At 41.8% G+C, this 22,209-nt stretch overlaps 1 protein-coding gene across 5 annotated transcripts in view; it reads left to right on the forward strand.

Annotated features, from left to right (window-relative positions):
• The window catches only part of TMCC1 (transmembrane and coiled-coil domain family 1), a 167,003-nt gene that overhangs the window by 41,700 nt on the left and 103,094 nt on the right, over positions 1–22,209 (forward strand). For 3 of the 5 annotated variants that reach the window (XM_088831532.1, XM_088831531.1, XM_055413513.2), the window contains exons 4-6: positions 5,535–5,590; positions 7,715–7,870; positions 9,329–10,026. In XM_088831532.1, the coding sequence (XP_088687658.1) occupies positions 9,454–10,026 (573 nt within the window). In that variant the 5' untranslated portion in view covers positions 5,535–5,590; positions 7,715–7,870; positions 9,329–9,453. The remainder of the gene's footprint in view (positions 1–5,534; positions 5,591–7,714; positions 7,871–9,328; positions 10,027–22,209) is intronic. The other 2 variants (XM_055413515.2, XM_055413519.2) reach the window with 1 other exon arrangement.

Genomic DNA, 22,209 nt, shown 5'->3' on the forward strand with positions numbered 1-22,209 from the left:
GCTCGCAGCGTCTCGGCCACACTGGGTTTGCCCCCGCTCACAGCACGTATGCTGTCCCAGTCTATACTGCACAGGCTCTAGGTTGCTCTGCCGGAAACTGTCCGAGGCCGGCACCGGGTTGTATGCACTTCCCAGGTCTGAGCGGCTGAAGTTCAGGTTCTTAGGTACTCCACAAAGGCGCAGACTTGGTTGGGCCTGCGTTTTGTGCCTTCCCCAGTCCGAGCAGCTCAGGGGACCAGGTGTTTGGCAAGCGCGGTCTCTGCGACTTATCGCCTCCCCAGTCCCCGCCACTCAGTTTTCTGGGTGTACAACTGGCGCACCTTCTCAGGGGGATATCGACCGGCCCGAGCCCAAGAAGTCCTGATTAGCAACAAACCTGTCTGCAGTTTGTATCGGATGCCTTTCTGGGGCCGCGGTTGCCCGTTCCGGCTCTGGCTGCGCTCCCTGCCTGTCTCAGCGGGGAATGGGGGATGGGCTGACCGCAGCCGGCTCGCTCTGCTCAGTCCTTTATTCTGTGAGCGGGGCTGGCCGAGTCATAGTTTAGAGCTTTCCGCCTTTTCGTGGGGAAGCTATCCCACAGTCTGCTTTGCTTTCCCCAGTTCTCTCAGATTGTTCTCGCGGCATTCAAGCCCAGTCCTCTCTCTAAGCAGTTCAGCCGGCTCCTCCCTGCCCAGCCCCCGCTTGCTAATGGCGTCTGCAGGCGTCTGCGCTGCTTCTCCGCTGAGAGTTACCGTTTGGCGGGTAATCTGTGGGTTTTAAAAAAATCTTAAAAAAAAAAGAGGGTTATGTGGCCCTCTGAGCTTCCAAGGCTTGCCACAGATTCGCCAGTGAGAATGTTTCCTGGTGTTTGGAAACTTCTCTCTTTTTAAAGCCTCCCTTCCCGGGACGGAGCTCCGTCCTTACTTCTTTTGTTTCGCTTTTTATCTTTTATGTTTTTTCCTACCTCCTTTCGAAGACAATGGGCTGCTTTTCTGGGTGCCTGACGTCCTCTGCCAGCATTCAGAAGTTGTTTTGTGGACTTTACTCGCGTTCAAAAGTTCTTTTGATGAATTTGTGGAGGAGAGAGTGGTCTCGCGGTCCTATTCCTCCGCCATCTTGTTCCTCCCTCTCGTATTTTTAAGTCTTGTTTGACACTTTTAGACCTTAAATCTGTAGTTTGGTGTCTTGTCACTTAACCATTCAAATATTTCTTTTGCTCTGTTCTTTCTTCTCCAGGCATTCTGAGTATACTACACTATTTGATATTTTCCCACAGTTCTTGGATGTTTTCTCTTGTTTTATTTTCCTACTTCTTTTCTTTACATTTCAATTTGAGTAATTTCTGTGAGCCTGTCTTCAAGTTCACTGATTCTTTTTTTAGCTGTTTCAAATCTACTAAAAGAATTTGCTGTTTTATTACCATGTTTTTCTTTCTAGGATTTCCACTATATTCTTATGATTTCCATGTCTCTGTAAAACTACCTGTCTGATCTTGCATGTTGTCTACCTTTTCAATTATTCTTTACCATATTAATCATGTTTTAAATTCTCTGATAATTCTCATACCATGGCATTTCTGAGTCTAGTTCTGATGATTGCTTTGTTTCTGCCAACTATGTTTTTATTACGGCCTTTGGCATACTTCATAAGTTCTTGTTGAAAGGTGTCCACTTTGTGTAGAACAGGAAATACTGAGGTGAATATCTGATATGCTTGGAGAAGACTGCAAGCTTCCTTCTGCTGAACCTTTAAGGTAGAATTTAAATTAATCTGTTAGGGTTTGGGCTATGTTTAAAGAGTATTATTGCTATGGTTACCAGCATTGATCCATGTTGTTGCCATGGAAACCAAAGACTTCAAATTTCCCTAGTGTCCATTATATCCCTGCTTAGCTTTGGGTTTTCTCTTTGTGCTGTTTCACACAGTGAGTTTGTTTTTTGCATCTGTATTCCATTATTTTTACTCAAAGCTTGTTAGCAGAGACATTACTTTGCCGACGAAGGTCCATCTAGTCAAAGCTATGGTTTTTCCAGTAGTCATGTATGGATGTGAGAGTTGGACTGTGAAGAAAGCTCAGTGCCAAAGAATTGATGCTTTTGAACTGTGGTGTTGGAGAAGATTCTTGAGAGTCCCTTGGACTGCAAGGAGATGAAACCATTCCATCCTAAAGGAGATCAGTCCTGAATATTCATTGGAAGGACTGATGCTGAAGCTGAAACTCTAATACTTTGGCCACCTGATGCGAAGAACCGACTCACTGGAAAAGACCCTGATCCTGGGAAAGATTGAAGGCAGGAGGAGAAGGAGACAACAGAGGTTGAGATGGTTGGATGGCATCAGTGACTCGATAGACCTGAGTTTGAGCAAGCTCCAGGAGTTGGTGATGGACAGGGAAGCCTGGCATGCTGCAGTCCATGGGGTCACAAAGAGGCAGACATGACTAAGCGTCTGAACTGAAGTGAACTGTTAGCGTGATAGTGGAGGGTGGGGGAGTTCTGTGATGATCTGTAAGCCTCAGATTTAGGCAGGCAAGAACCTGGGTCTCAGAGGTGTGGCCCTCATAAAACTTTCTATTTCTAGGAGTGGGGTTATTCCACTTCTTTTCTCTTCCTCAACTGTGTCTATCTTAGGTTTTATACTCCCTCCCCTTTTTTAAGCTGAAGTTTTTGTTTTTTTTAATAGATTTTAACCAATAGTAGTTTTTGTTTGAATTTCCTATTCAAAGCAGCATTCTCTGCCCCTGTATTTTATTTTTTTTGCCTCACCATGTGGCATGCAGAATCTTCGTTCCTTGCAGTGGAAGCATGGAGGCTTAACCAAACTGGACCACCAGGGAAGTCCCTAAGCTAGGGAGATAGATTAGGGGAGATAGATTTGGGCTGATTGGTGTTGGCTGCCAAGCTCCACAAGGGTGGGGGCTGGGATAAGGAGCTTCTTTGCATTCTCTCAGATTCTAACCGCCTCCCCCGCCACCCACCCCGACACACACAGCCTTTTGAGGTTCTTGACAGAAAAGCCTGTAGTAGGGTAGAGACTCTCTCATGATTGCAGTCCCTCTGTGATTCATGGGGTCGCAGAGCGTCGGGCACGACTGAGCAACTGAACTGAACTGAACTAGCCCACATTCGGTCTCTAGCAATTGGTCAAAATCTGTGATTTAGTCTTCCTGACTGCAGTGGAATTCTTTCATGGTCTTGGGGCTGTATTTCCTTTGTTTAGAAAGAAAGCTTTACCTCTAGGATTATAGGTGCTTGTCCAGCCTCTCGTGTTGCTCCATCCCTGTTGCATTGCCTCCAGGTTGGGTCAGGTGACATTGTGGGTGGTGGGGAGAGAGTGGTTTCATCCACTGTTTCTGAACCTTAGGAGTCCACATTGTGGTCAGAGAATAACTCGTGAGACTTGGTTTAGTGCTCAGCATACGGGTCACTTTTTGTAAGTGATCTCTTTGAACTTGATATCGAGTTTTCTGCAGTTATTGGGTACTGTCTTATACAAATGTCTGTTTAGGTCCCCAGTTTGTTAACCATGCTATTCAAATCAATCTATTTTTCCTCCAATTTAGGTCATTTATTCTATCAATTATGAGAGATGTTAAAAATTTCTCCATTATGATTATAGATATATTTTACTTCTTGTAGTTCTGCTAAGTTGTGCTTTATGCGTTTGGAGGCTATGTTATTGCTTGCATGTAAGTTTTAAATTATGTCTTTCTAATGAGTTCTGCATTTAATCCTATGAACTATATTACCCCTGTTAATGCTTTTTGCATTATAGTCTACTTTGAGTACTACTAATAAAGCTTGAGGAGCTTTTGTTTAGATTATGTTTGTTCACCCTTTCTATACATTTTATTTTAATTGTTCTCTATATTTGGCATGATTCCTTTACACATCATAATATCATAATAGAGGAGTTTCTTTTTTTTGGCCACATCGTAGGGCTTGTGGGATCTTAGTTCCCCAACCAGGGGATGAACTGGGCCATTGCTGTGAAAGTGCGGGGTCCTAACCACTGGACCACCAGGGTTTGATTTCCGTTTTCTATTTAGTATGTTAATCTTTTTCTTTTGGTCCACTTATATTTAATATAATTATTGGAATATTTGGGTTTGCATTTGAGATCTTATATTTTCCTTTTTATATCTCTTATCTATAATCTTGCTTTCCCTCCTTTTTGTATTTATTTGCATATTTTAATTCTGTTTTTCCTTTCTGTTAGCACAAGAGTTATATCCTTTTCTACCATTTTTAAATGTTTCCCCTTGAAATTAAAACATGTATTTACTTTCTTTTTTTTTTTTTCAAATACGTAAATTTATTTTTTCCCAACATAAGAATAGTCATAATGTATACACTTGGAAAGGTAGAAGAAGTTAAAGATGGAAAGTCCTCCCTCACACCTGTCCACCAGCGGCTTAGTTCTCCAGGTGACTCAGAGTGAGTGTCCTGCAGTATTCATCTGGCCTCTTCCCTGGCCCTCGATGTACAGTGTGTGTACTGCTCTGCGCTGTGTTTACTGCTCTGTAGCTGCTGATCTTGGCCTGTATCTTCCTGCTCATTCATCCATCTTCTCATCTTTCAAAGTTCAGTGAAAGCTTCTTTCTTCTTGAAACTTTTCAAGGCAAATGTAATCTGATTTCTTCCACTTCTCATGGTAATCATAGTTGTCCTTACACATTTTAGCACTTAATTATGTTGTTGTGTGCTGTTTCTCTTAAACTTCAAGTATGTAAACTTAATTTCCATCCTAGATTAGTTCCTTGAGGGTAAGGTAGGATGCTTTGTTTGCATAATTCGTAATTCGGAGCACAAAGCAGATGCCCCCCAAACAGGTGCCTGAGTAAATTGTCTCTGGTAATGGCTGTTTTCCAGGGAATTTTCCATTTTGGTGCATCTTGAGTCTCAATTATTCATGGTAGACATACTTTTTAAGAGTTGCTTTTGAACACAAAATTGTGGATGGAGAACTGGAAGCTACTTGAAAGATACTTGCTTATAAAATTATACTTCTTTTCATTTTGGTAAGGTATCTGCCTGCAGTGCGGGAAGCCCGGATTCAGTCCCTGGGTCGGGAAGATCCCCTGGAGTAGGGATGGCAACCCACTCCAGTATTCTGGCCTGGAGAATTCTGTGGACAGAGGAGCCTGGTGGGCTACAGTCCATGAGGTTGCAAAGAATCAGACATGACTGAGCGACTAACACACTTATTTTGCATTTCATTTTACTTTAAGATTAGAATTAATGGACTATCCATTCCTAATTCAGTATCATAGTGTAAAAGTATTTATGAAATATGCTACTTTCGTTTTTTAAGTATTGATAAGTTACTTTTTCCCCCAAAGTGTTTTTTCTTGATTATAATTTTATTTTTCATTATTTCTTTGCAAAATGAGAAAATACTGAAAAACACTAGAAAAAATTACCCTGTACTACTACCACTGAGAGATAAATGTTACCATTTTGTTATGTGTATGCTCAGTTTTTTCCTATGTTTGTATAAATAAGTTCCCCTCTTCTAAGTTTCCTGCTTTGTAATTTTTAATGTTTGCTTTTCAGCTTTCCCTAAAAGGATTCCAGAACACCTTACAAGTGCTTGAAGAAGAGTGATAAAGGCAAGTATCCAGCTCCTTAGAGTCAGTGAAATAATTTGGTTCATAGCCAAATCAAATAGCTTTGGTTACCATGTCTATCAAGAAAACTAAAAAGTTGGGATTAACAACTTAAAGAAAAAAAAGATAGTTCATATATAATTTGAATTTTTTTTCCAAAACTGTTGTAGAAAGTTGTTAAAAATTCTGAGAATTTAACAGAGTTTTCTGAAATACCTGGTATGCTGGCAGCTGCCATTCCCTCCTCTTTTTCCCCAGTTTTCACCGCTTCCTCCTGCCCCCTTTCCCCCATGTCCTTTTGTCCGCTTTTCTCTTTACTGGTTTCCTCAGGCTTACTTAGAAGGACTTTACTTTTCAGAGAAGCCCTGTGAATAAAAGAGAAGCCAACATTTCCTGCACGTGAAGGAACACTTAGCTTTACAGTTGAACTTGTTCGTACTAAACCAGAGATCGCAATACGGTTGTTTGGGAAGTTTTATAAGCTGAACAACAGTTATTATTCATTTGAATTTTACTACTGTCTTACAGAAGAAAATAGGGGAGTCTTAAAAAACATTCACATTATTGAATTATTTTAGTGCTTGCTCTCTTCCTGTCACAAGTTTTATATAATAATTATAGCATTACGTTTTATAGTCAGTGCAACAGGTTGTTTTTCAAAATTCTTATCTAACTTTGATGCTTAAAGCTCAGTTTAGGTTTCTTTGGTGCTCTGTGTTAGGTCAGCTTCTGTTAGTGTCATGAAGATATGTTTTGCCTTTAGAAAGCCCAGAATTTACTACTCCTCTACTAGGCAATCTGTGCAGCCATGTGGATAGCCTGTGCAAGCTTTGGCTTGGAAATCAACACCCTGTTTCTAGGTTTTCCTCCAAATGCTGGCATATCCTTATAATTAATCATTCTTTTGAATTATATGAGAATAAATGATATAGACATGCTAATGAAATCTCAAATGAAGATACTGACATGTAAAAATGTACCATATTCTCCATTTTTTAAAACCAAGAAGCAGGTGACCACCTGATTAGTTTATGTGAAGTGAAGTGAAGTCGCTCAGTCGTGTCCGACTCTTTGCAACCCCATGATAAGTTTATAAGTTTGCAACCCCTTGATAAGTTTATAACACTGCCCAATGAAGCTGATCTGCTGAGTAATAAATTCCTTGTATGTTTATATATGAGACAAGTAGATTGTTTGGTTTTCTAACGAACCTTGACACCATTCCTCTCTTTATGGTATCTTTTACTCTCACGGGAGAAACTTATTTTATATATTTTATTTTAAAAAACAGCAGCAACAAAAAAATCTGTTGTATTATTTAGCTAATGTAATATAAATAAGGAAAAATAAATTACTTCCTCATTATCAGCCTGCTGCTTTCACATCCTTCTGTCTTCTCAGGGTCTAAATATCCCAGTGCAAGAAGAGATTAATTGATAGACAGTTACTGGATTATCTTGGTTACAAAATTTTTGACTGAGAAGTTCAGTGCTTTGCAGAGTGAAAATAATTCAATAACTGTTAGTCTGTGCTAGAAACTCATGAGGGAAGGTGAGGATAATTAAATACATATACTGTTGACAATATTTTTGCCCACAAGGAGCCCCAGAAAACTCCATGTAGCCTGAAACAGTTGTTTATGTCGGAAGGATTAAGGGCCTCTGTCTTGGCTCTCCCAAAGGGAAAAGGAAAAATAAAAGCAACACAGAGTCAGGAAAAGGGTGAGAGGCCCCAGTGGTGTGGCAGGTTTTTGGTGCGGCCACAGAGAATTTGAGTGAAATGCAGTGAAATTTCCCATCCTCGTGACTGCTCCTCATTTACCTAGTTTGGGAGCAAAGAATTTTGTGGTGTTTAGATAGCAGGAAGGTACTGGTTAGAGGTCTTTAACCCTGTCAGCATGGATACGCTCCTGAATCGTGAAGAGGTTAGGAGATGGGAAGATAGGCATGTAAGAGTGTAGTCCGTGAAGCCACAGTGACGGTGCCCATCCACGTTCAAGGTGAGAAGGTTATGTGAGAGAAGTTACCAGGAAGAAAGGTCTGATGGGTTTGCATTCCTGTCCCTTTGGACTCTAGGAGCCTGGAAGACACAGTGAACTCTTAAATCCAACTGATTTATGCCTTTCAGATTGCTGCTTGGTGGCCAGAAGTCTGTCTGCGTATGCCCAGACCGTGACCACCCTAAGTGCTTCAGACTTGGTGGTGACTCAGTAGTGACTTCAGACTGTTCAAAGTCCTTGGTGTAATGCAGGGAGTTTTAAAGCCCTTTGAATGAAAGGTTGAGGTAAAATATAGGTATAAAGAACTTCACGCACCACATTTTGTCCTCCTAGCAGGTTCTGTACATTAATGCAGCTTTGTTTTACGTATTTGCAGAAACTCAATTTTTTAAAAAGTTTTCTTTTAGGAGAAATCTCATCCCTGCCACACCCTCCCTTTCTTTGGCATGTGACTTCCGTAACTATGGCAGTTGTGCTGACCTTAACATCTCTTAGTTTCAACTTCCTTTTAATTTCCTGTACTTAATGTTGGTGTGTGGTTGCTATTTGACCTTTCTTTTTCTCTCCTTTTTAGTCATACCCAGTTACTGTGTCACTTCTTTGCTTTTGAGTTTGTGTAAATACAGCCGACCCCTGGTACCCATGAAGGACTGGTTTCAGGACTCCTGCAGATAACGAAATCCTCAGATGCTCGTGTCTCTTATATGAAATGGCATAGTATTTGCATAGAACCATGCACATCCTCCCATATACCTTAAATCATCTCTAAAGCATTTATAATACCTAATACAATGTAAATAAATGCTATGAAAACAGTTGCTGGGAGCATGGCAAATTCAGGTTTTGCTCTTTGGAACATCCTAGAACTCCTTCACCCCAAATGTTTTCCATCTGAGGTTGGTTGAATCTGCAGATGTGGAACCCGCGCATATGGAGGATGGACTGTACATGGGCAGCCTCTGTCCGGGTCGACCCTTTTCAAAGAAAAGGATTCCTTTGAGTCTCCTTTGTTCGCTGGTTCTGAGCCAAGCTCTAGTCTCTGAAGACAGATTCTTTCTGGATCATGTACTCATTGTACCAAAAGGTCATTTGTGCTGCAGCAGAGAATCCAACCTGTAAGACTTTAGTTCCATTTTCTTCTCAAAAGAGCAAACCTTCTCAAAAGAGAAGTTGTCTAGTTGCCAGTGACCTTGATGAATTTAAATGATAACTGGAAATTCCTCTTTTCCATTAAAATCCACAATGCATTTAGATTGGGATATCCACGTTTCACAGTTATTCTTTGAATTTACTGTATTGAGCTTCAGCATACAGATAATTAACTATGGTTGTGATTGAGAGAATCATTTAAATAGCTTCAGCTAAACTGTCTGTATTGAATTCTCTGTGCTCTGTTCTCTCTTGATTCCGCAAGTAATGGCTATTCTCTCAAATGTTATTATGGTTGCCATTCCAAGATGACTCTTCTAGTATTTAGTTCTTCATATTGCAACTTGTAGGGATTTTTTTTTTTTTTTTTTAACAATGCTGTTTTCATTTCGTTTGTACTTGTTTCGGAGCTTTTTCGCCTATTCTAGAAAGTAATCATTACCCACTATCTAGAAAACTATCTTTTAATCTTCTGATTAAAGATTGCTTAATGATAGTGTCTATTTCTTTGGCTAGTGGCATGTTTTTCTTTGTTTTAACACTGGAGTTTCTGCATGGATTTATAATATGAGCTTTTTTTTTTTTAACATTAGATAGGCATGAAGCCTTCGTCTCACAGCTGCATGTGTAGTTACTGTCGAAGCAATGCCTACCTAATTTGACAGTCGTGGTGTGTTAAAAAATTTTGAGTTTGCAAATAAGCATATTAAGTCTACTGATGGAGCCTTCGGGCAATGAACAGTTATTTGAGGACCCTGATCCCGGAGGCAGATCCCAAGATGCAGAGGCCAGAAAGCAAACAGAATCAGAACAAAAGTTGTCTAAAATGACCCACAATGCTTTGGAGAACATTAACGTGATTGGCCAAGGCTTGAAGCATCTCTTCCAGCACCAGCGCAGGAGGTCGTCCGTGTCCCCCCACGATGTGCAACAGATTCAGGCAGACCCAGAGCCTGAAATGGATCTGGAAAGCCAGAACGCGTGTGCTGAGACTGATGGTGTCCCCACCCACCCCACAGCTCTGAATCGTGTTCTGCAGCAGATCCGCGTGCCGCCCAAGATGAAGAGAGGGACGAGCCTGCACAGCAGGCGGGGCAAGCCAGAGGCCCCAAAGGGAAGTCCCCAGATCAACAGGAAATCTGGCCAGGAGATGGCAACCGTCATGCAGTCCGGCCGACCCAGGTCTTCATCCACTACCGACGCTCCTTCCAGCTCCGTGGTGATGGAAATAGCTTGTGCCGCTGCCGCTGCTGCTGCGTGTCTGCCGGGGGATGAAGCGTCTGCGGAGCGGGTGAGTTTCTGTTAGATTTCTTGTTAACTCCTTGTGCTTTATGTCTAGTACTCTGCAGACTTTGCCTGGGTGACTGAAAAGAAGTATCTCATCAAGTATCCCGAGGCTGTGGCCAAAGATAGCTTCCCTTTTCATTAAATAAGTGGGATGAATAGTAATTGTCATAGCTAATAATGAATGCTTCTAATTATATTCCTCTTTGCTTCCTAACGTATTGCCTCACATGATTCCAGTGCAGTCAGCCCATGAGTTTTAAGGATTACTGAATCCGAATTTCTGGAGCCCCCAGTCACCCTGGTCGGCAAGCTTAGAGCTGTCTGGACTGCTCCTGCTCTTTAATGACATGACCCCCAAGGTTGCCCCCATTCTCCATTCCTAAATCAGTGCTCTAGTTTAGGCCATCATCTGTCTCACTGCCCTTTCAAATTCTTTTTTTCTCCATGCTGGACACAGTTTGTGAGAGCTATCTGAAATACTGAACAAGTCATTGTCATTTCCACTGCTTAAAAAGCCGTCACTGTCTCCATCATTTCCTTAGGGGCAAAGAAAGTGCCTTAAAATGATACGCAGGACCTCCCACGATTTAGCCCACGTGGACTTCTTTACCTCGTACAACTTAACAGCTAGTACTCCTTTCTCATGCTTTTTATTTTTCCTCTAAAGTTTTTCCTTTTGTCCGTATCTTGACTTAGGCTTTCATTCAGTCATTCGTTCGGCAAACATATAATGAGATGTTCCAGTCACTGTGGGTACTGTGATGAACAGAAAAAGATGTGATCCTTACTCTCCTGGAATTTATTATCAGAAGGGAACACATATTAAATAATCATGAGCAAATCTAAAGTTTCAGCCGTGGCACATGCTACTAGAGCCTATTATAGGAACTTATGACCTAGTTAAGGGTGTCACTTGTGTGAGGAAGTGACAGAGATCTGGAGGGTGAGCTGAGGCAGTGAGGTGACGGAGTGAGAGCTCCAGGTGCAGAGGTGCCAAGATGGAAGGACATGTGCTGAGTATGAGGGATGGGATGGCAGGTGTGTGTGTGTGTACATGCAAGCACACAGTGGGTAAGGCTGGAGAGAGAGAGAGAGAGGAAGGAGTTCATACAGAGGTTTGCAGACAGTATTAAGTGCAGAGGTGCCAAGATGGAAGGACGTGTGCTGAGTATGAGGGATGGGATGGCAGGTGTGTGTGCGTGTACATGCAGGCACACAGTGGGCAAGGCTGGAGAGAGAGAGAGAGGAAGGAGTTCATACAGAGGTTTGCAGACAGTATTAAGTGCAGAGGTGCTAAGATGGAAGGACGTGTGCTGAGTATGAGGGATGGGATGGCAGGTGTGTGTGCGTGTACATGCAAGCACACAGTGGGTAAGGCTGGAGAGAGAGAGAGAGAGAGGAAGGAGTTCATACAGAGGTTTGCAGACAGTATTAAGGAGTTTTTCTCCATTTAAGAGGAATGAGTAGTATCAAAGTATTTTAAGCAAAGGGGACAGTTTCACCTTTGTGATTAGGAAATATCACTGTGTTTATGGTGTGAAGAGTGGATTGGACTGGGTTCAGGTGGGATGCAGATAGATGAGCTGGAATACTGTCGTGTCCAGGTGAGAGATGATAGTAGTTTGGATCAAAGACGTGATAGTGGGAGCGGAAAGAAGAATTACTTAAGGGCAGGGGTGTGTCTTACTCCTTGTGCCAATACTTTGGGCTTCCTAGGTGGCTCAGTGGTAAAGAATCTGCCTGCCATTGCAGGGGAAGCAGGATCGATCCCTGAGTCAGGAAGATCCCCTGCAGGAGAAAATGGCAACCAACTCTAGTATTCTTGCCTGGAGAATCCCATGGACAGGAATCTCAAGGGCTAACAGTCCATGGGGTCGCAAAGAGTCAGACATGACAGAGCGACTGAGCATGCATCCGATACTTTGGCCCTTGGATTATTGGTTTGATGAATTAGTAGTAAATAGAAAGGGAGCAAGAAATGATATCTAGTTAGGGAGTTTGAGAATGTACGTGGAGAAGTTTTTGAAATGGAGTAATCTTTCATTTAATTATTCATCAATACTTACTAAATACCAACTATGGACTAGGCAGTTTTCTAGGTAGTTAGAATACACCAGAAAATGAAACAGGCAAAACTTTGTGTCATTATGGAGGCTTACTTTGTATTGAAGGAGATAACATACAGTAGATATAAAAATGAATAATCTGTTACGATGAAAGGTGATGAGTATTATGGGAAGAAAAGAGCAAAATTAGAGAAAGAAAGAGATTAGGGTGTGTACAGAGGGAAGGGGAGCTGCAGTTTAAGGTAAGGTAAGCCTCGGAGAAGGCAATGGCAAGCCACTCCAGTACTCTTGCCTGGAAAATTGCATGGACAGAGGAGCCTGGTTGGCTGCAGTCTGTGGGGTCGCTAAGAGTTGGATACGCCTGAGCGACTTCTCTTTCACTTTCACACATTGGAGAAGGAAATGGCAACCCACTCCAGTGTTCTTGCCTGGAGAATCCCAGGGACAGCGGAGCCTGGTCGACTGCCGTCTATGGGGTCACACAGAGTCGGACACGACTGAAGTGACTTAGCAGCAGTAGCAGTAGCAAGCCTCGTTTGAGTGAAGACTTGAGGAGATGAAGAACTTAGTCATGAGGCTGGCTCTCTGGGGGATAAGTACTCAGGCGGATGAAATAACTCCAGGGTAGGAGCTGACATTCCCTGCCTGACGTGTCCAGGGAATGGCAAGACCAGTGTGGAAAAGCTGAGTGAGGGGGGACAGTAGTACAAGATGGCTCAGAGAGGTCACAGGTGGCCAGACTGGGGAGGGCTTCGTAGTGATATCTCAGCGTAGACTCTTTATAAAATACCGTGGGATTGGAGACATTTCCCACCTGTGTTTGCTCAGTAATTGTTACACTGAGTGTTTGACCTACCGTTGTTTTAGGTTAGGGATCTGCACACTTTTTCTGTAAATAGATGCTAAAGCTGAAACTCCAATACTTTGGCCACCTCATGAGACGAGTTGACTCACTGCAAAAGACTCTGATTCTGGGAAGGATTGGGGGCGGGAGGAGAAGGGGACGACGGAGAATGAGATGGCTGGATGGCATCACCGACTCGATGGACATGAGTTTGAGTGAACTCTGAGAGTTGGTGATGGACAGGGAGGCCTGGCATGCTGTGGTTCATGGGGTCGCGGAGAGTCGGACACGACTGAGCGGCTGAACTGAACTGAACTGAGTCACTGTAAGTATTTTCCACCATATGGTCTGTCTTGTAGCTACTCAGCTGTGTCGGGGCGTGAAAGCAGTCACCCATGATATGTAAATGAACGGGCATGCTGGGGTTTGACTGGTGAACAGTGTCTGGGCCTCGGCCCATACTTTGCCCACCACAGTCTTAGGCACTGAGAGTATATGAGTGAATCAAACAAACAAAAATACTTGCTCTGGAGAAGCTTAAGAGAAGGTAAGCAAAGCATGTAAGTGAAGTGCACGATATGACAGTTGTGTAAGAAGATAAAGATTTCTAGGGAGGGAAGTTTTAAGCAGAGTGGTCGGGGAAGACCTCACTGATATACAAGCAAAGACCTGAAGGATGCGAGGGAGCAGACCAAACCTCTGAAGGGAGACCTGGGGGAACAGCAAAGGGTAAGGTCCCAAAGGCCTGTACTATGAGAAAATGTTACAGAAGTTGGATTTTTTTGGCATCGTTAAAGGGGAGAAAATGATAGTGCACGTCAAGGCCATAAGCTGTAGCCACCTGTCGTGCCTGATGGGTGAGGAGCAATACTTGAAACATTTCTTACTAATGAGAATTTGATCTGTATGTCTTATTTAAAAGGTTGTATGGTCTAAGTATTAGTACTTTTCAAAAAAACGAAATTGAACCAAGTCAAGAGCTTACTAACCTTATTCGACGATTCGTGAATTGGGCAGCATTCAGTCTGAGCAAATAGAAACGAACTCTGAAGAGCTGTACAAAATGAAAGACTTTTAGGCAGAAGGCAGCAGGAACAAGGAAGTTACAGTCGTCCAAAAAGCGTGTTGGTTATTGCTAGGTTACTCTCCCTACAGAGGATGGCAAGGGTTACCTAACTAATGCTAATCAGCAGTTCCTGGTTGGCTGGTTTGAGTTCATTCCTGGGAGAGGCAAAAAACTGTAATTTAGTTCTCAGTTTGATGATGTGAGAATTAGCATAAGCGACTCCATTTGGGGCCTACTGTGTTTTTGTTTTTTTTTAAATTTTTTAAAATAAACTTACTGTGTTTATATGTAGCTTTTAAAATAGTCATGTCAAGTGGCCTTGTCGAAGGTGTAATAGCTTGTAGACTTAGAGTATGTGAATTTCCCAGGATTTATAAATAAGGAACACTACCTTCCACAGCAAATTACTGCAGGATGGCATTCTGCTCTGTTCAAATGAAAGGGAGGTTTCTAAGATTGAGTTAATTGAGCCGTGTGCAAAACCAGAGAGCCTAGGTGTAATGTTCTACCAAAGGGGAAAGAAACGAGGTGATGGGAAGGATAATTCCTGTTGCCGACCACAAGGTGGTACCCCTTGACCAGGAGAAGCAGGAGAAAGTAAGGAGATGACTCCTACTGTGACAAGCCATTCATAATGAAGGAATTACACCTTGTAAAGCCACTAGTTCAGGGAATTGTTAGGATGTGGGCTGGATTGAGTGGTGACTGTCATACGTAGTAGTAGGAGGCACTCTTAAAGTACTGAACTGAATTGGTAACTATGGAAATGGAACTGACGATAGGAGAGTGGTTAGAATTTACCGACAATGTTAGAATTAAAAAGAGAGATACTGTGTATGGCCGAAACCGACACAAATTGTAAAGCAATTATCCTCCAATTAAAAATAAAAATTAAAAAAATAAATGACTTCCCTGGTGGTCCGGTGTCTGGAACTCCAGGCTCCCAATGCAGTGGGGTCTGGGTTCAATCCCGGGTCGGGGAACTGGATCCCATATGCTATAACTAAAGATCCCATATGCTGTAGCTAAAGATCCCGTATGCCACAGCTGAGACCCAGTGCAGCCAAATAAATGAATAAATAAGTACTTTTAAAAATAATTAAAGATAAAATTTAAAGTCCTAAAGTCTGCTTGGGAGAACTAGTAAAATAATGTCTGTTTTCCTAAAAACAAAAACGTTGAAAATTGTATATTTTAAATGAAAACCAATAGAGATCTTTCTCGTTTGTGTGTTTAGTGTCAATTTGGTAGCTGATGCTATCAAGGAAATGATACTGGATGGAAAAGTAGGAATAAATCAGAGATGAAGATGTGTTTTGACTTTTCAGTTGTTCTCTAGTAAAGGTACTTTATAGAACAAAACTTGTATGCCAAAGGAAGTACCTTTTATTTATTGACCCTAACTCAGAGGTCTAGAATGTGTGAAATGAAGTGAAGTGAAAGTCGCTCAGTCATGTCCGACTCTTTTTTTACCCCATGGACTATATACAGTCCATGAAATTCTCCAGGCCAGGATACTGGAGTGGTAGCCTTTCCTTCTCCAGGGGACCTTCCCAACCCAGGGATCGAACCTAGGTCTCCCTCTTTGCAGGTGGATTCTCTACCAGCTGAGCCACAAGGAGGTCTAGAATGTGTATGCTGTTTTAATGCAGTATGTTTCTTTGGTGACCCACGAGATACCTTTATTATCCTTGATGATCTTACGCTGACTTTTAATATGATTGTCCCAAGAGTGGAATTGCAGGTGTAACTAGGATGTTCTTGACCTTGAGAGACTTACCATGCACAGTTATCATCATAAGGATGTTATGTCTCTCCAAGTTTTATTTGGTTTGTTTTTAACATCTGAGTTGTATTCCTTCTGTGACGAAGGCTTAACATAATGCAAAGTCAAGTTCACTCTTTAAGTTAAATTTAACCTCCTTTTCCTTTATATTATAAAATATAGAGAGACTTTAGAGTAATTAGACCTCTAAAGGAACATAGTATGTGCCTATACCTTCTGCTTTCCCCTTTTATTCACAGAGGATTTGGGTGCTTTATCAGTAGCCTTCAATCTTAAGAGGGAGGGAGAATTTTGGCCCCCAAAGTCCGCTACTTTTTTTTTTTTAATCCAGAACATTATTACAATAATTTGTCTTGTGACTATTAGCTTCCCAAAGACTCATAGGTAGATAAATAGAAGGACAGACCAAGATCATGTATGACAGAAGATAATTACTAGAACAGATTGGTTTTTCTTCAGTGATCATAATGCAGCATTTTATCTAAAGAAAGATAGGCAGCTTTGGCAAGTTAGCACAGTATTGGGCTTCAGTAAGTGTTTGTTAATATTTGACTGGTTTTGATGTTACATCATCATGGCCTGTGCTCTTGTCAGTCAGTGGGAGCAGACCAGATTTCCTACTTCAGGGTCAGCATATACTTATTAGGCATCAGTGTCCCTCATTTTATGCATGGTGTGACTTTGAAAGCATCTTGTTTCCTGAATAGAATCCTTCAAAATATGTGAAAGATGTTTGATTTAAAAAATCAATTTTTGGACAAATCTCTTTATAAAAATAATTAGCAAGGATTTATTGGTTTATATATTACAAAAATATATCTTTAGCCAAAGATCAATCAAAATATTTATTGGTGGTAGTTTAGTCGCAAAGTTGTGTCCGATTCTTGTGACCCCCATGGACTGTAGCTCACCAGGCCTCTCTGTCCATGGGGTTTCCCAGGCAAGAATACTGGAGTAGGTTGCCATTTCCTTCTCCAGGAGATCTTCCCAACCCAGGTCTTCTGCATTGCAGGTGGGTTCTTTACTGACTGAACTATAGAACTGGCAATTACATTTTATTTTCTCACAGTAACATCTTACTGGGGTAAAGAGCCCTGACACAGATTTCGATATCAGTAATGAGGAAGCTAAGAATTTAGAAACCTTGGTTACAAAATGAGCCCCTTGCAACAGATGATTTTCAGCCAAAAGATCGCTGGCTATTGCCAGATGATTAGCAGAAACTCAAAGACTATTAAGCCTATGGGCTAAGCCTAAGCAAGATCCTCGTTTTACAGATCCACAAATCTTGGAAAAACAGCCTGAGGTAATGCAGCTGACTGATACTAGGGCCAGATCCCTGGGTTCCTTCTGATTCTGTGTTCAGCTTTCTTGCCTCTTTATCCTGTTTGTATGTCAGAGAATTGAAAAACATGATTGTTCTTGTCAAGTAGGGGACAAGAAAGGGGGACAAAGTTTTTCCTTTTTCAAAATAACTTAAATAAGCTTTTTTTTTTTTTTATTTCTAAAAAAGAATTTTATTAAAAAAGCACAAATGCAAAGAAATGAACAGAGGAAAATTTATGCGTCGAACCTGGACTGGTCACTTATGATAATATACATGCTACAATTCCATTCTCTCCAATCATTCCACCTTAATAAGCTTTTTGAATGTGAGCAGTGACAAAGGCTGATTTCCTCACTACCCTTGTTTGGTTTCTTCTGTTATTACTTTTAAACAACTCTGGTCATCTTTTACAGATGAGTAACAAAAGTCACCCTTCTGACTACTACCCTTTGCTGTGTGGGTCTTGCCAAAACTAATCTTGTAGCCATCAGTAATGCCTGGAGGTAGCTCAGGGAGAAAACTGACCTAAAGAATGGCCTTCTAGCAATGAGATTCTGGGATGCTAAATGAATTTGGTGTCTCCCTGGGCTCCATCAGGAAACTGCAAATCAGGAAGATCCTTGGCAGTCACAGATGTAAATCTGTGTTTTAAACAATTCACTAAGGACCCTAGAGGCCCATGAAAAATACGGAGTGCTTCAGGAATTTGAGCATCATCCCTGTGCAGGGCCCACGTAACTATACCCTGTGTTCCAGTTCTGGTATATGTGCTGCTGGAGCGAACACTGGGGAGTCCTCACATCGTCATTTTGAATACTTACTCATACTGGTCCATCAACTCTTGGTTGTTCTGCTGCTGCTAAGTCACTTCAGTCGTGTCCAACTCTGTGAGACCCCATAGACAGCAGCCCACCAGGCTCCCCTGTCCCTGGGATTCTCCAGGCAAGAACACTGGAGTGGGGTGCCACTGCCTTCTCTACTTGGTGGTTCTAGTTCTTCAATATTCTTGTTAAATTATGGTCTCTAAAACAGAACACAGTGTCCACATGTGGTTACTAGAGCTTAGCTATTGCTTTTCTTGTTTGTTTATTGCTCCAGGTCTTGGTTGCAGCATGTGGGATCTAGCTCCCTGACCAGGAGTCGAACCCGGGCCTCCTGCATTGGGGGCCCAGAGTCTTAGCCACCAGATCACCAGGGAAGTCCCTGTCCCTTTTCTGATTCTAAGATCTGATATGCTTCTTTTAATATATTTAACTCTAGTTTGAAGTTGCTTTTCCTTTTTGCAATCTTTTTCATATCATCTTTGATTTTCACCTGGTGAAAGTCATAGAATTTAATTTAATAGTCATAGAATTTAATCCAGAACAGTTGAAATTTTTGTCAATAGTGCTTTAAAAATACGATGCCTAGTAATTTTAAGAATGTTAATGTTAATGTTCACTTTGCTAGTGAACTTTCTGTTTTATCTTTAAAAAAATATACTTCCCAGCTCCAAATAATAGAAATTTCAGCCTACTGGGATAAAGGAAGCCTCTGAAATTGTAACAGAGTCTGTTAGGAAATCAGAAGTGAGGTGGATCTGCCTGGTTCAATAGGGCCCTAATTTACTTATTTTCAGGATAGTAAGATAGCACATGTTGTTTTTCTATCATATTTGTGATTTTATGATCTTAGATGTCTTGAGGGCAGGAGGAGAAGGGGACAACAGAGGATGAGATGTTTGGATGGCATCACTGACTCAATGGACATGAGTTTGAGCAAATTCTGGGAGATAGTGAAGGACAGGGAAGCCTGGCGTGCTACAAACAGTTGGACGTGACTTAGCGACTGAATGACAATAGATATCACACAGTTTTTTAAAAAAGAATATTCTGAAGAGCTGGCACTTGTTTAAACTGTTAGAAAAGTTTAGTCCTACAGTGCAGAGTTGTAACCTGGAAAGCAATATTCGACACTTGAATATTGCTTTCCTCGTTTGGGGGTGAATTTTTTAGTTTAAGAGAAATGCCCAGATTTCATTTCTGAGCTAGAGCCTTAATCAGATGTTGACAAATTAATTTGAACTTATACTTTCTTTTTATCAAATATCAGTACCAGGGAAGTAATTCATTTCCTGGTTTACTTGGGAAAGATGTTTTTAGAAAGCTTGCGTACCACTATTTCTAGAGGCCCTCTGCTGATACCTTCTGGTACTGCTGAGAGTATTTAATGAAATGGCTAATTTTTCTGCATTAGGTTTGTGATTCTTACTGTCTGCAGTGTATTTTAAACAAAGTTTCTTGCTTAACCATCATAATAATCCCGAAGTCTTATTTTTAATTACCAACTTGGTCTTGGAACTAATTTTTAACAAATGTTTGCACAAATTCTGAACTTTTGCATAGACTCTTGTGGTTAGTAAATAGCTTCAGGATTTTTACTTTGGTCAGTAAGGTGGTTTTGGTTTTAAATAATCAGAAGATAGACAGTGTGCTTTGAAAATCTGTGTGTGTTAGTCGCTCAGTCGTGTCCGACTCTTTGTGGCCCCATGGACTGTAGCCTGCCAGGCTCCTCTGTCCATGAAATTCTCCAGGCAAGAATACTGGAGTGGGTTGCCATTTCCTTCTTCAGGGGATCTTCCCAACCCAGGGATTGAACCCAGGTCTCCTGCATTGCAGGCAGATGCTTTACTGTCTGAGCTGCTAGGGAAGCCTTTGAAAACCTAATTTAAATTGCTTGCCTTTTTTAAAGGTCCTGGATAGAGCAGTTTCTCAAACACTCATTCTTCATTTCCTTGCCTTGTTTTTAGGCTACTCCTTGTGGCAACATGAACATTTTCTTTAAAAACTTAGAGAATTTTCTATAATAAAGATTTTGATAGTGTTTTCTAAACAGTACTATACTTGAAAACTAATTTCAAGGATAGTTCAGTTCAGTCGCTTAGTTGTGTACAGACTCTTTGCGACCCCATGAATCAAAGCACGCCAGGCCTCCCTGTCCATCACCAACTCCCAGAGTTCACTCAAACTCACCTCCATCGAGTCGGTGATGCCATCCAGCCATCTCATTCTCTGTTGTCCCCTTCTCCTCCTGCCCTCAGTCCCTCCCAGCATCAGAGTCTTTTGCAGTGAGTTAACTCGTTGCATGAGGTGGCCAAAGTATTGGAGTTTCAGCTTTAGCAAACAGTCCTTCCAATGAACACCCAGGATTGATCTCCTCTAGAATGGACTGGTTGGATCTCCTTGCAGTCCAAGGAACTCGCAAGAGTCTTCTCCAGCACCACAGTTCAAAAGCATCAATTCTTCGACGATCAGCTTTCTTCACAGTCCAACTCTCACATCCATACGTGACCACTGGAAAAACCATAGCCTTGACTAGATGGACCTTTGTTGACAAAGTGATGTCTCTGCTTTTTAATATGCTATCTAGGTTGGTCATAACTTTCCTTCCAAGGAGCAAGCGTCTTTTAATTTCATGGCTGCAGTCAGCACCCACAGTGATTTTGGAGCCCAAAAATATAAAGTCTGACACTGTTTCCACTGTTTCCCTATCTATTTCCCATGAAGTGATGGGATCAGATGCCATGATCTTCGTTTTCTGAATGTTGAGCTTCAAGCCAACCTTTTCACTCTCCTCTTTCACTTTCATCAAGAGGCTTTTGAGTTCCTCTTCACTTTCTGCCATAAGGGTGGTGTTATCTGCATATCTGAGGTTATTGATATTTCTCCCGGCAATCTTGATTCTAGCTTGTGCTTCTTCCAGCCCAGCGTTCCTCGTGATGTACTCTACATAGAAGTTAAATAATCAGGGTGACAATATACAACCTTGAGGTACTCCTTTCCCTATTTGGAACCAGTCTGTTGTTCCATGTCCAGTTCTAACTGTTGCTTCCTGACCTGCATACAGGTTTCTCAAGAGGCAGGTCAGGTGGTCTGGGATTCCAATCTCTTTCAGAACTTTCCGCAGTCTGTTGTGATCCACACAGTCAAAGGCTTTGGCGTAGTCAATGAAGAAGAAATAGATGTTTTTCTGGAACTCTCTTGCTTTCTCCATGATCCAGCGGATGTTGGCAATTTGATCTCTGGTGCCTCTGCCTTTTCTAAAACCAACTTGAACATCTGGAAGTTCACGCTTCACGTATTGCTGAAGCCTGGCTTGGAGAACTATATTGTAAATGTTAATTGAAATGGGCTTGCTGGGGGTCACTTTGAATATTAAGATTCTGGAGAATCCAGCTTAGGCCTTTAAAGGTAGATAGTGCTGGTGCTCAGTCACTCAGTCGTGTCTGACTCTCTGTGACCCCAAGGGCTATAGCCCGCCAGGCTCCTCTTGTCTGTAGGATTTTTCAGGCAAGAATCCTGGAGTGGGTTGCCATTTCCTCCTCCAGTTAAAGGTAGATAAATTCAGTCAAATTAGATTCAGTTTTTAGGTTTAGGTTGAAGGGATAATGAAAGATAGGCTCACAGGTCTTGATCCTCCTTCTGCGGGTGTGTGTGTGTCTGTGTGTGTGTGTGTCTGTGTGTGTGTGTGTGTCTGTGTGTGTGTGTGTCTGTATGTGTGGTTGCCACATGCATGGAGTAAGCTTGATGGAGAGCTGGGCAGTCCCATTTCTTTGCCACCACTCTGGACTCTCTTGTCTTTCACTCTGTTATTTGGGCGCCCTTGGAGTCCAATGCTGAACATTTATTTATACGTGGTTTGTGCTACACTGTTTATGAGTATTTAATGTCTGTTGAAGATTCATAATCGTACAGGTAGGCCTCCTATGACCTATTTTTTTAAAAAAATAAAGGGAAGGTTATTAACTATGGAGAGTAGTAGCCTCCAAATTATTTTGCTCACCCACACGTTTTACTGTGTCTCTTGTATTTTCATATTTTATATAATTATTCCTGTATATTATGTTGGGCCTCCCTTGTGGCTCAGTTGGTAAAGAATCTGCCTGCAGTGTGGGAAACCTGGGTTCGGTCCCTGGGTTGGGAAGATCTCCTGGAGAAGGGAAAGGCTATCCACTCCAGTATTCTGGCCTAGAGAATTCCATGGGGTTGCAAAGAGTCGGACACGACTGAGCCATTTTCACATATGTATCTCATAACACAAAAATAGATATGAAAAAGAT

The sequence above is a fragment of the Moschus berezovskii genome, chromosome 24, assembly GCF_049115385.1.
Source record: "Moschus berezovskii isolate FMDL1 chromosome 24, NW_MosBer_1.0, whole genome shotgun sequence".
NCBI classification, from domain to species: domain Eukaryota; kingdom Metazoa; phylum Chordata; class Mammalia; order Artiodactyla; family Moschidae; genus Moschus; species Moschus berezovskii.